The sequence below is a fragment of the Clavelina lepadiformis genome, chromosome 9 (assembly GCF_947623445.1).
Source record: "Clavelina lepadiformis chromosome 9, kaClaLepa1.1, whole genome shotgun sequence".
Classification (NCBI taxonomy): Eukaryota; Metazoa; Chordata; class Ascidiacea; order Aplousobranchia; family Clavelinidae; genus Clavelina; species Clavelina lepadiformis.
The window spans coordinates 11,357,744-11,370,057 of NC_135248.1; the positions used below are offsets into that span (position 1 = coordinate 11,357,744).

Here is a 12,314-nt window from a genome sequence, read left to right on the forward strand (position 1 = left end):
CCACCTTGTAGTGAGTATAGTTACTACTCAAAACGTTTGCAATTACAATGTTTGCATCTACTGTGGCTCTAGTAGTCTAGTCTAATATACTCTAATCGAATGGGTTTGCCTCGAATTATTTGCAATGTGTTTCTCCTACTAGAAAGTCTGTATGATGCGCCGATTTTTCCGGCGTAGAAAGTTGGCTTATGCGCAAATGTTCTTTCCATTTCGCCCTATATTCTATAATATAAGTAATACGTTGGCGTGGCACAAATTTTGGTATTACATTTATTGGCATATTTATCCTGCGCACTGAAAGCAAACTTTCCGGCAGACTGTCTTCAAATCTTCTAGAATAGATACCAAACCCTGAAATGACTTCAATCCACGAAAAATCTTTACAATAGTCGCTCAAGGAGGGTGATTAATCTGATTGCCCTTCTTCATCTCAAAGCTAGAAAAATTCAAACCTCGTAACAAAAGGTGCAAGTACGCAATTCTTACGTTTTCTGTAGGTTTGGTGGCGGTGCTAACCTTCCATCGTCATTGCAAGACTGTGTTGTATGGTTTATTTTTCGCCATTAACTATGCGAAGCGAAAGTTACGATGCTAGTAGTTATAGCACAATAAAACACATGCTCACGAACAGTTAACGAGTATGAAAAAGTGGCAAAGCCCATGGGCTTAAACATGCAAGATAGCCACAATGCAATTGTGCTATAGTACAAATGTCGTTAACACTTTGCAGGTTTCAAGCACTTGGGGCTATGTCGTTTTTTCCCATTGATTGATCGTTTAAGAGTATTTTTTGTCTTTAATTATGCTATAACAGTATGCATAACGCACCAGTTTTAACGTTCTCCACAGACAATGGCAAAAGTAAACGATTGCCTCGCCCTGAAGCTAAAACACACTTTCAAATTATGGAAGTTTCGTGCAAATTGTAATTCATGAGTTACCAGGTCTAATGTTGTGGCATTATTCTGATAAAAGTATGCATATTTATATGTTTTATTGATTTATTACAAAACTCTTCTTGTTGCTGCGAAACAATTTTCTTAATTGCATCAATTTACTAAATACTTGGCAACATTCAACCACAAAAGACAATAATTCTACCCATTTTTTTATAAACGTTGTCAGAAATAGGGTGAGCAGTGACTCCTCACAAAAAATGTCTGTAATGTTTGCTTTCATTGTAATTAGACCTAAGCATTACGTATCTCCTTGATTTTTCTGATGATTAATTATTTCTGGGCATGCTGTCAAAATGTAGAACTTATAATAAACAGCTTACTGTGGGTACTGCACTGCACTGCAATGCAGAGTACAGTATAACTTGGAACGGCAGTTATGGCAGACACTAATTAATCCTTACAGTAGACAATGAAATTTCAATTAAAATGCCCCTAATAAATTCTTTCTTATAGCAAACTCTACCTGACTTTTGCAAGGAGAACTGCTAAGGACAAGACACACAAACTTTTTTCCTAAAATTTATTGTATCATGTTGAACTTTGAAGGGTACTTTCATCTTCCAAGGGTTTACATTTAGTAGTCAATGTTAAGCCCATTTCAAGGCCAGTAGCTAATGCATAAAGTCTAGAGTCTATAATAGTCTTTTCTGGTGCCCTAGTTACTAATTCGTTGAGTCTGTGGAGCAAATTTCTAACAGGAACCAATAGAACCTCAACAAATTCACCTTCGTCTAGATGCTGTGCACAGTCTATGTTCTTAGGGTCATCGCCATCTATTAAAATGTGCACGTTGGAAATACAGGAACTTTGGGTTGAAGGGTCTAAAGATGTTGGCTGGTAATTTTTAGCCATTTTTGTAACTTTTCCCATATAGCCAGTTTCTTCATACAACTCTCGTAAAGCAGATGCTTCTACATTGAGGTCACTCTCATCACATAAGCCAGCAGGTAGTTCTATGGAATAACAACCCAAAGGTGGTCGAAACTGCTTCACTAGTACAATGCAGTTATGATGCAAATTCCGCTTTAGCAACGCAATCACTTCCACACTGTCAACAGCATCTTGACGCTTAGGCTTTGTGGTGCAACTTACTGCTTCCCATTGCCTTGAATTGCCAAGTGGATCAGTATAGTTTATTGCAAGTGTATCTAACCAGTTTCCATGATGCACCACTTCCACATTGTTGATAACACTTTTCAAAAAGTTATCCTTCACACATGGTTTGATTTCATGAGCATCCATATCTTACATTATGACTGCAAAGATGTATGTTATTTGAAACATGGCTAACTTTTAAAAATTTAAATAAAAACTGCAATTTAGAGCACTATCATAACATTAAGTATGCTATGGCGATTTCTGACAGACTCTGTTTGGGAGATTATTGTAACTTAACTTTAAAGTGTAACCATCAGCCTAGCCTTCCAGTGCTTTGTGTAAACTCTAGTAGTAGTGCAGTGCGGAACCTAGACTGCAAAGTTTATAGTGTGCAAGCTGTGAGAAATATCTTCCATGTGCTCCCTTACCTAACTCGTGTAATGCAACAGCACAGTTTGATAAAATTTCTAAATCAAGCATGAAAAAAATTTTGAATTTGCGCTGGAAGCAGCACAGTTTTTAATGACGCAATACTGGTGCAGTGGTGCTCAAATATTTTTAAAAACTGACATTCCGCGCACACTTTGCCAAGTTTGCAGTCTGATATTGGACCGCAGAAACCCAGGCCCAATTGGTCAGACGATCACCAATCCAGGCCACCACTGAAAAGTTTGTTTGATCAAAAACGTTGGCTTATACTCCCATTTGCAGGCACAAAATTGCTGACCTGAGTCAAACAGCGAACAGCTAATAAATTTAAATCCTTTGTTTTGCTTTTACCAGCTAATTAAAAAAAAGTTCTCCCATTTTGGAATGTTTTGTTCACTAACTTTTATTCACCCACTTGATTTTTGTAAAAGCTAGCAAATAGCGAGACACAGTTTGCTAACTTGACTCAGGTAAATTGCTGTTGCACCGCAAATTTAATGTTTTATATTTTAATCTGACATAGGGAAAATTTGGCATTCTTTATTAGGTATGTGTATATTCGGCACTAAAAGCAAGTTTTCTAATAGGCTACGTACCCATGGCCCTGACTGCAGAGTATGGCAATAACACACCTGAGATTTTTTATAAAACGGCATTGCACCCCTGGGCAAACTGGTGTCTCCATAAAGAGACACTAACTTTCGCTCTCATTTATTCGGTACTTAATAAAGGTTTAAAACTGATATCTTTAAAAAAGGGCCGCACCTGATAAAACATCGGGCAGCCTTGGGCCACGAGTTGCAGTCCACCCAACTGCTTACTTGTACACCGGAATTTTGCTTTTGCACACTCGACATCTCGGCGATAACTGCCATACTCTACAGTACGGTCCACAGGCTACCAACTAAATATGTTACGACTATACCATTACCTATATAAACCTTACATATTTATTTCTTCACTAATAATAGTAGTTTCACAATTTTATAGGATACAGTTTACAAGACAACTGACTGTAGTGAATGACCCCCTTAACTTTTTCTCAATTGTCTGTTGAAGTACAACGCTGGTCAGTTTGGTCTTTGCTCAAATTTTTTAACTAGGCTAACGGTAATTTTACTATGAAAACAAGATTTCATTTGAAAGTTTAAACTTTCAAGAAGAGTGTGATAAAAGTCGTAAACTTCGCTTGACTGATGTATGATTACCGGTATAGTTTTGATCTCTTTGCTTGGGCCATAAACAACAACCCAAATGGTCAAACGTGCGAGGTGGCTTTCTGAGAGATTCAGTTACGGCTACGCGCCACATATTTATGCGCCAGTTTATACCTGACGTTGCATCAAGTGGCGCGTCAAAGAGTTCACGCAATGCTAATATACGATCCATTTGACAACTTATCAGCAGCTATTAATTTCAATATTGCTTAATCATAGAGACATAATACATCACATGCACCACTTGCGCACAGACAGGTAGCGCATGGTCGTAACTGATGTTGCTTTCTGATAAGGCCAGTATTTCGCATTCATCTGTTCATCAGCGTTTTTGGACGTTGATTTAAGAAAAAGGATAAGATCTGCTTTAAACTGTATGCAAAAAACTGAGTAACAATTTTTAACGCATTACAAGGAATGCTAAAGGGGACCACCCGGTCAGGACGCAGTATAGGCCTACATCTCCACACATGGGACGCAAAATTAAGGTTGGGTTATTACGCAATAATTGCAAAGGCAAACAAGGCGCAACCAATTAATCTCCAAGGTGTTAAAAGTTATTTTGCATTAAGGCAGGATTAAAACATATTGGCTGCCACTATTCCACCGGAAAAAAATCTTGCGTTCGAAGCTATTTTTCACAATTTCTTGTTAACCCAATTTAATTGTTATTACATAGTAACCTAAACCTAACCTAAGTATTTCTTTTGATTTAAATCTAACTTAAAGCAACTCTTCACCTGTCATAGCCTACCTTATAGGCCTACTTTGCAGACAGGCGTCCCTTACTTGCAGACGTTGAAGTCCAAGGATTAACCCACTTGGAAGTGTATTAGTGTAATGAGCGTACGCTATATCCCAATACGTCAGGCCTAGAAGACACCTAAGCTCTCCAAGCCATGTTTTTAAGTTTTTTAGGGGAGGTGAATCTAATGAAGGGTTTACGCGTTTTGTCTATTGCTGCGGACCGCGGTTGTATAACATATTTGCCTTGAGTAATTGTTGTAAGAACACTAACGGTGACGTGTGTCGAAGTCTTTACTTGAACGTACAGTAGAAGAGAATGAAGACAACCCTGCCCGTAAAGCTATTTGTCTAACAACTGAACTCTAAGGTTTTATAAGTTTCCAAGATCAAACTTTGGCATTTGCCACCTTCCCTGCTGTAATGTCTGCTTTTTTCCTTTTTTCATTTTTTATGATTATTTTTTACTTTGAAAGTCAATTTCTTTTACTCTCAATGAAAAGAAAAACGTTATTACTTCCGTATATTTACTTCCAACATCTGCAACAGACAAGTTGTTTTTTGTAGTTGTACGGATGTCTATTGATATAGATACAAGCAAATAAGCTGTTTTGCTCCTTTCTAAACGCACAGGCCGTAAGTTAACTAGTGTATGTGTTCACTTCCTTTTTACCAGTTTTAGAAATGAATTTGTTATCGGAAGATTGGGTTATTGCCTAAACCTCCTAAGGCACTACGAATTCAGTTCAAACATCGCTTCACCGAAAACTGGATGCACAGGTAACGTCCAAAATCAGCGAAATTATGTGAGTAACTTCGCCATAACATATGCGCAGTACAGCGGAAACATGACACGAGAACTGTGGAATGTAAAATTATGGTTTATACGTTAAAAATGACGGTGTATAATACGGATGATCTTTCTTTGCCCCTGCCAATAAAAAATAACCAGAAATACAAGTGGATATCTTTTCGGTGAATTAACCTTGTAATTTTATTTTTACAAAAGGCTTGACAAGTACTTGATAAAGTTGCAGTAAAAAATGCAAGTCTTCACATTTCTGAGGTAAGGAAATACAGTTCCAGGAGCTATTGATGGCGGAACAGATATGGTAACGGTCAGCTGACAGTCTGCCATCACGTCTCAACACCTTTGGCAGTGAGGACGTTTTCAAAAGGGTTGAGACACCCAAAGCTAAAACCCGCGTGGAATCCCACAAAGTGTATGTTAACAGTTAACACTTTCATGCTATTCCATAAACTCCTGACCTAAAACCACATATGTTATCTCATTTACATGTTACATTGTTAGCACTCCTTGCAAAACACACAACATAGCGTTTTTGTACTTCCATTACAAAAGCACAATTAATTACGTGTTTTGCATGTTGAATTCATGCAGTCTATTTCGCTTTTCAATCCGTTAATTTTTCCACAAAGTTAGATTTTGTTGACGTCCGGTTGTTATTTCAGTTTTTGTTTTAATTTTAATGAAATGTTTATTCTTTATCGCTATATATGCAATATTACAAGACATTGGCGTCAGGGGTTTACTTAAAATGTAGCCTACGTGCATTTACAGTATTTCGGTACACAATAGTGCCAATTCCCAATTATCTGGCACATTGGAAGTATAGCTTCTAAAGGTTCAATACCAAGGTTGGTACTAACTTCGAGTTTCTGGTAAGTGTGCTTCTTTTTCAAAGTGTTTTGGGCGTTAGCACTTATCCATCTACTTCATTTCATCCATAGAGCTACGGTAAATAAAATGTCTTCTCCTTATCGCTAAACAGCTTATTTATCAGATTTATTGAACCGAAAAACGATTCAATCCCCATATCAAGCAAATATGACACAGGTCGATTAAATACATAGTTTTATGCGCTGCCTGTCAGTACGTCTTGTGCGAGACTTTATTCGTGTTCGTAAGCAGGGATTGAAGGAAAAGAAGGATCTCTTTCTTGAAAAAACTTGCGCAATTCTTTGATGTTACTGTTTAGTTTCATAACTTGCTCTTCACTGAAGGGGAAAAGATTCTGCTTGCTTGAGGGTCGCTTAGAAGGTCCCGTTAAATCGTTTTCTAAGCATTCCAGTCTCTTGTTAAAGTCCTTTACTTGATAGCCGATAAATTTGACCATCTTTTTAACCTCTTTAATCGGATCTGCTTTGAGATCCTCATAAAAGATTACTAACAGTGGGTCCCCTTGCTCTATATATCCTTTGTTGTTAACCAACCACCTGGTGGTGCTTGATCTACAGAAGCGCTCCCAATCTGGAAGAAAAATATAAAGAAACATTATTGTTGTTATTAAGCGACTCATGTCAAAGAGAGTCTTTTGGTAAATAAGACTCGAGTCAAGTCAAACCTATATAGTCACAAAGAAAGCAAAACTACCGTTCTTATCAACAAGAAACGTTTAGAAATTTTCAAAATTTGTTGCGATCTGCACGTATGTGGACAAACAAACTTCATTTTAATTTACTGTTGGATGAAAGAAAAAATCATTTCACTTTTAATAGTAGAATTATAAACAACCGACTCAAAATTTGACTAGTTTAAGGTTACGTACTTTAATTTTAGACTAACGTCCTACAAGGAAGAAATTGAAGTTAAAACTCGAGTCATTATACCACTCTGCAATTAAGGTTAGGTAATAACTAATAAGTTTACTCAGTTTCCACCTGTATTTTTCAAAAAAAAGGAAAATATACTTTAGGCCTATATGAAAAGAGGGATGCGAATAAGTCGTTTTGAATTACATAGCGCAGTAGATATTACGTTTAAATTCTAAAAAATCATGCACATTTTCCCTGGAAAAACCCACTTCTATTTCGTGTGCAATGTAGCTACTAAAGCCGGCGCCTGCCTTAGCAAGCGCGGGGCCCAATGAAGGGACTGATGAATGATACCTTGCCGATGTCATCCTGCAGTGAGTATTATTTGTACACCTCCGTTTTAACCTTTACAATATGCGTTTTGGGGGCCTGGTGATTCGCAGAATTGGATATCTTAGGCGTTCTGGTTGAATACTGTGATTGTAAATATAATAATAATAATATAGGCCTACTAACGTACACTAAATATCAATTCTTTGCGAATCAGTTTCTACGTGAGGGCTATTTGCTTCATTATGTGTTTTCACCAAGACATTTTCTTTCGAGAGCAATTGAGGAAATAACACTGAGCTATGGGAAAAGTTTGTTATTTTTTTTTATGCTAAGCAGCACAATGCCCAACGCAGTCGCATCGCTCGCAATTGTCTAAGGTCTGGCCTCGATAAAAGTAATGGAATACTGGCACTTTGAAAATACTTCAAGTATTCACACGCACATCGTTTTTAGGTCCATCTATCCTATTACTATAGAGTATAGAACATCTTTTGGTATGATGTACAAACAAATGAAGTTATTTTGAACATTAATTTTAATCTAACCATTACATTGCTAACCTGAATGATTAAAGACGCTAGTATCGCCCAGAATTGTGTGAGAATGAAAGGCTTTTCGCCGGTATTCCGACATCAGTGCCTCAAATGGATTTCTAATAATGACAATGGTTTTCTCTTTGCTTTGCAAAATTCTATGGGACTTGATTGCGATGTACCGTCGTTTTATGTGGTCATCGTTCTCCCCCAAGAAACCTGCATGACAAAATTGCAAGCGTTTGAGAAAAATTTTGAAAACTCGTCAATTTAATCTGTCCTTAACCATGTAGCTTTCGCTGCCTGTACTGCAAGACCACGGCAAAATCTCACATTTGTTTTCACAAAAATGATTTATTGTAGAGTGCAGACATCTTTTATATAGCAATTCATTTTATGAAAAGTAGAAAAGCATTCAACTATTCAGCAATCATCTGCAGTGTATTGAAGATTAAATGATGTATTGTTATTTATATATCAGAAAGCCCCAGAACAATACCATAATCTTTATATTCGGACTGAAAGTCTTTGCACGACTTAAACTCAGCGATAATTTAGCATTGCGGTAGACTCCGGTTATCGAGCATGTCTTTGTTCAAGTTCTACTTATCACAAATTTTTATGTTTGGATTGTTTTTAAATTTTGTATTATCATGCATTGCTCTAATTAAAAACTGTTCACCAAAACTATTGAACAAGAGCAAACATTGTTACTTCCTTGCCCAAAGACACCATGGGGGCATCGGGCATTACGAACAATGCGAACATAGGTCGCATTACGCTGTATATAGCATATATAGTCCATCTTATTAGCTGGAAACAGCAAACAGGCTATTGGATATTTGAATATTTTGCAGTTTTATTACCTGCCAACGACAACGGCATGTCCCAGTATATGGAGCCGGTAAAAATCCCGGTCGCACTTTCCAAGAGGTATCGCGTCCATGTATTACCTGAACCAGGAAAACTCACGACGTAGACATCTTGTATAGCATTCTTCGCCAAGAAGTTTCGCGTGCTGCAGCGATTGTCAGGGACTTCGGTTCGCCAAACGGATAAAGAACCTTTTTCATCTTGCAGTAGATTTTTAAGATTAAACCTGATCCAAAAACACGCTTCGTTTTTCAGTACATGCACAATACGTGGTTTATATTCTAACATTACAGTTTATCATTCCAGGAACTTGTTTTTTTAAAACAAAAGATTTATTCGCTCTTTTACCGTTTGGTTTGGTAGCCGCAGTAGCACACGCGTTGGGGTAACGTCAAAGCTAAGGGCATTTCTTGCCGTTTGCATAAAAGGTAACACTCAGCCGATGAAAGATCCTTTCTTTGGAGATGAAAAATTTTATCTAAGTTTGGAGGTTCTACAAAATTTCCCACGTGATGGTAAAAAGTTTCTTGTACGATGTTTTCTGAAAGCGGTTTATCAGTTTTGTAATTTTGTATAAAATCTATGATGCATTAACGTTTGAGCTATGTCACTTCTTTGTTCATAAAGAGATTTATTTTCAGGCCTTGAAAAGTAAAATTATTTACGTGTCGATGTTTGAGCTATGAATTTTGCTTTGGCCATAGGCTACACAAAGCAATTGTCATTCGCCTAATGTCGGCTTACAAGATCCTCATAATAGGCAAAATTATATAACTGAAACAAATTTTTAATTTGGACAAAGCATAAGTCTTAGGAACGTACTCTTTTCGCAAGGACTCAGAAGAATGTAGACTTCGGAAGAAATGTCCTCACCAGTGCATTCATCGTCCGGATACTGGATGGTCTTCCTCGGACAAGTGTTGCTCGTCTTTATAGATTGATATCGCTCAAAATGATCACCACATATGCATTCGTTGCTTGTGATTGCAGCAAACTGAAATTTTCTGTCAAAAGAAACGGTAATTTATGTCAACAATCTGTAATTCTATAGTTTTAGAGCCGCAACGCTAAGATAACTTTGAGAATTTCGCCAAAATTTGGAAATAGTAATAAATAGACCTATAGGATTAAAGAGTTTACAAAAACTGCGTACAGTTGGGACTTCATTTGCCCAGGTGTTTTGGATTGTTCTAGTTTTGAGATTAAGGAGAAAACTTATATAAGCTTAGAGACCCATTTTGCAATGACGGCATTTTAGCATTAGGATTCCATGACATCTGTTTAAGGTGGTGTTCGCCATTTTTTTCAATTCAGATCTCCTGGGTTTTACAAAGTAAATCTCGCAAAACCTTGTTTTGCACCGATGTTTTGGATGGGTACCCATAAGTAAGCGCTGGTTTAGAGCAAGTTATGCCAAACCCTATATTCTATGCTCATATTTTTCATATATGTGTACGCTATTGCAGGAGATTCTGCCGCGATTAAATAAACCGAATTAAACAATTAAGTCTTTCATTGTCAGTTATATTTGAGTGTTAGTTTGTTCCAATTACAAACCTTTCCGAACATTCTACAAAGCAGCTTTCTCGAGTCAAATGGGGTCCTTTAGATATGTATTCTTTGGAAAAAGTTCCTTCTTCTTGATGATGACACAAACAAGCAAGATACTTAGCTGTTAATTGATAAATAAGAACATATAAACTCAAGCAGTAAAGCGGACGTAAAAGAAAAGCTAAATTTAAACACTCTATATAGTATTCATTGGCGGTTTATGGCCCTTTGTCTCGACGGACCTTTTATTTTTAAGCAATCAAAGCAAATGCAAACCTTCTGCTGTTTTTTAATGTAAGTTCATGAGGCAAGTTTAGTTTTCCGATCCACAAACTGTTTTTCATATGAATATTGATTGCAGTTTATGACAAAACGAAGAATATAATACCGAACAAAGCTAATCAGTTAAGTCAAAATAATTGAGCAGGGCACAAACAACTCGTTATTGGGTGGAATAACCCCTACAATCCAAAGGTGTCTACAGATTTTCAGAAAATGCTTAACATTCCCTTGGACTATAACCACTGTAGTAAGTTAGTTTGTACCGTTGCACAGCATTTGCACTGGTTCAAAGAAAGAACGAGATGTTGCATGAGCGTTTGATGGTAGAGTTTTGGATAAAATTCTTCGTACAGATGTCTTCCACAGCATCAATTGAACAACCAAAATCGCAATTACTGCTTTAGGCCAGTACTTTTTAAGGCCGCGCATCCTTGCTAGCATATCTTTGAAGCACTGTATACATTAAAAGCAGTTGTAGCACATGGAAGTCCAACACATAGGTTCTTAAAGTTGTTAATATTGCCTACGATAAGCTGTCAAAAGAAGCGGTTAACTTTTTAGTTGCTGAAGAAGTCAGTCAAAATAAACCAATAATTCTAGATGTCTTGATGCTATTGCTGATTATAAAATACTCTAACTCTATCTTCACTTTTGTCGTACTGGTAAGGATATCCTTGATACAATTGTGTTTTGAATCGTTCTAGATTATTTTATTTCAAATAGGCTACAAACTTCAAATCTATCTTTTGAATATACTTGGCAGTGGTTTTCTGAAGCAATACCATGTAATTAAAATGCTGTCAAAACCAATATGTAGGCTACACAAATATTATATGCAGGTCTTGCCTTTTAAACGACCAAGTTTAGTCTCAACAAAGTTCACTAGAAACATGTAAAGCAATATTTGTAAACTTACGGTATCACCATAGTCTATTTGGAGAATAATCTAGATTTAAAGGATTTCTCTTCTGTTATAACAGGTTTTCGATTTGGTGTAGATCGTGTAGTAGATCTACATATATAGCCCAAATGTAGAAGAACGTATCGCTCATATCAAGGAAATAAGATTAACACGGAAACAAAATGAAAAACAATGAAATAAGAGTAGAACCGGATCTAATAATGCCACGATCGTATTTTTATTTACTTTAATATGAAAAGATACGACAGCTTAGCCTAATGCTTTGATAGAATTATTCAGGCCATTTTAAACTTTTCTAGCGATGAGTCTTAATCCGATTCTTTAGCTTATACAAAAACGCATCCCTGAAAAAAGTTATCTTACCAATCTATTTAGTGTGCTGTGCTGTCAGTTTTAGAAATATTATTTTGTATGTGACGTCGGTAACTTTTTCCATAGATAAAGCAAAATAAAACTTCAGGTAAAACGGAAAATCTTCCCAATGATAAGTCAAGACCATAAAAAGAAATTTGGCGAAGCGCTAACTCAATTAATATGACTGTAACGAAACAAAAGTGCTTCCAATTCTGCGTATGCTGGAAAGCTGTTTCTACTTAATAACTGACGATGCTGTCATAGACAGAATACATATTTTTCTATAATAACAGCAAACGGACAAACTAGTGAAATTACTTATCTTTAATTTATGTCAAGGATCAAACGCAATACGGCGTATGTCCGGCATTTCACTTTAGCATCATAATAGTCTTTCGATATCAAAGCCTAAAAGCTGTATCAAGCAATCAAAATCATTATATCCAGTAATAAAGACCTCACC

At 36.7% G+C, this 12,314-nt stretch overlaps 2 protein-coding genes across 3 annotated transcripts; both read right to left on the reverse strand.

Annotated features, from left to right (window-relative positions):
• Positions 1 to 1,461: 1,461 nt before the first annotated feature.
• LOC143470962 (ADP-sugar pyrophosphatase-like) lies at positions 1,462 to 2,258 on the reverse strand. The gene has a single exon (XM_076969259.1). The coding sequence runs from the start codon at positions 2,199 to 2,201 to the stop codon at positions 1,488 to 1,490; it is 714 nt and encodes a 237-aa protein (XP_076825374.1). The 5' UTR covers positions 2,202 to 2,258; the 3' UTR covers positions 1,462 to 1,487.
• Positions 2,259 to 5,541: 3,283 nt separating this feature from the next.
• LOC143470556 (sialate:O-sulfotransferase 1-like) lies at positions 5,542 to 11,129 on the reverse strand. Of its 2 annotated transcripts, none has more exons than XM_076968771.1 (7): positions 10,839 to 11,129; positions 10,300 to 10,414; positions 9,565 to 9,746; positions 9,091 to 9,235; positions 8,736 to 8,968; positions 7,897 to 8,088; positions 5,542 to 6,719 (listed from the first exon to the last, which is right to left on the reverse strand). In XM_076968771.1, the coding sequence occupies exons 1-7, from the start codon at positions 11,014 to 11,016 to the stop codon at positions 6,361 to 6,363; spliced, it is 1,404 nt and encodes a 467-aa protein (XP_076824886.1). In that variant the 5' UTR covers positions 11,017 to 11,129; the 3' UTR covers positions 5,542 to 6,360. The 2 variants fall into 2 exon arrangements, with proteins under 2 accessions (XP_076824886.1, XP_076824885.1); XM_076968770.1 differs by having other exon boundaries at positions 5,545 to 6,719; positions 9,091 to 9,283; positions 10,839 to 11,128.
• Between the last annotated feature and the right edge of the window lie 1,185 nt (positions 11,130 to 12,314).

Coding starts and splice junctions, on each gene's coding strand:
- LOC143470556 (XM_076968770.1), bottom strand. CDS start 11,016: ATGCTAGCAAGGATGCGCGGCCTTAAAAAGTACTGGCCTAAAGCAGTA. Junction 8,089..8,735: donor CATGCCGTTGTCGTTGGCAG/GTAATAAAACTG, acceptor TTTGTCATGCAG/GTTTCTTGGGGGAGAACGAT. Junction 6,720..7,896: donor TAGCGTCTTTAATCATTCAG/GTTAGCAATGTA, acceptor TTTTTCTTCCAG/ATTGGGAGCGCTTCTGTAGA.
- LOC143470962 (XM_076969259.1), bottom strand. CDS start 2,201: ATGGATGCTCATGAAATCAAACCATGTGTGAAGGATAACTTTTTGAAA.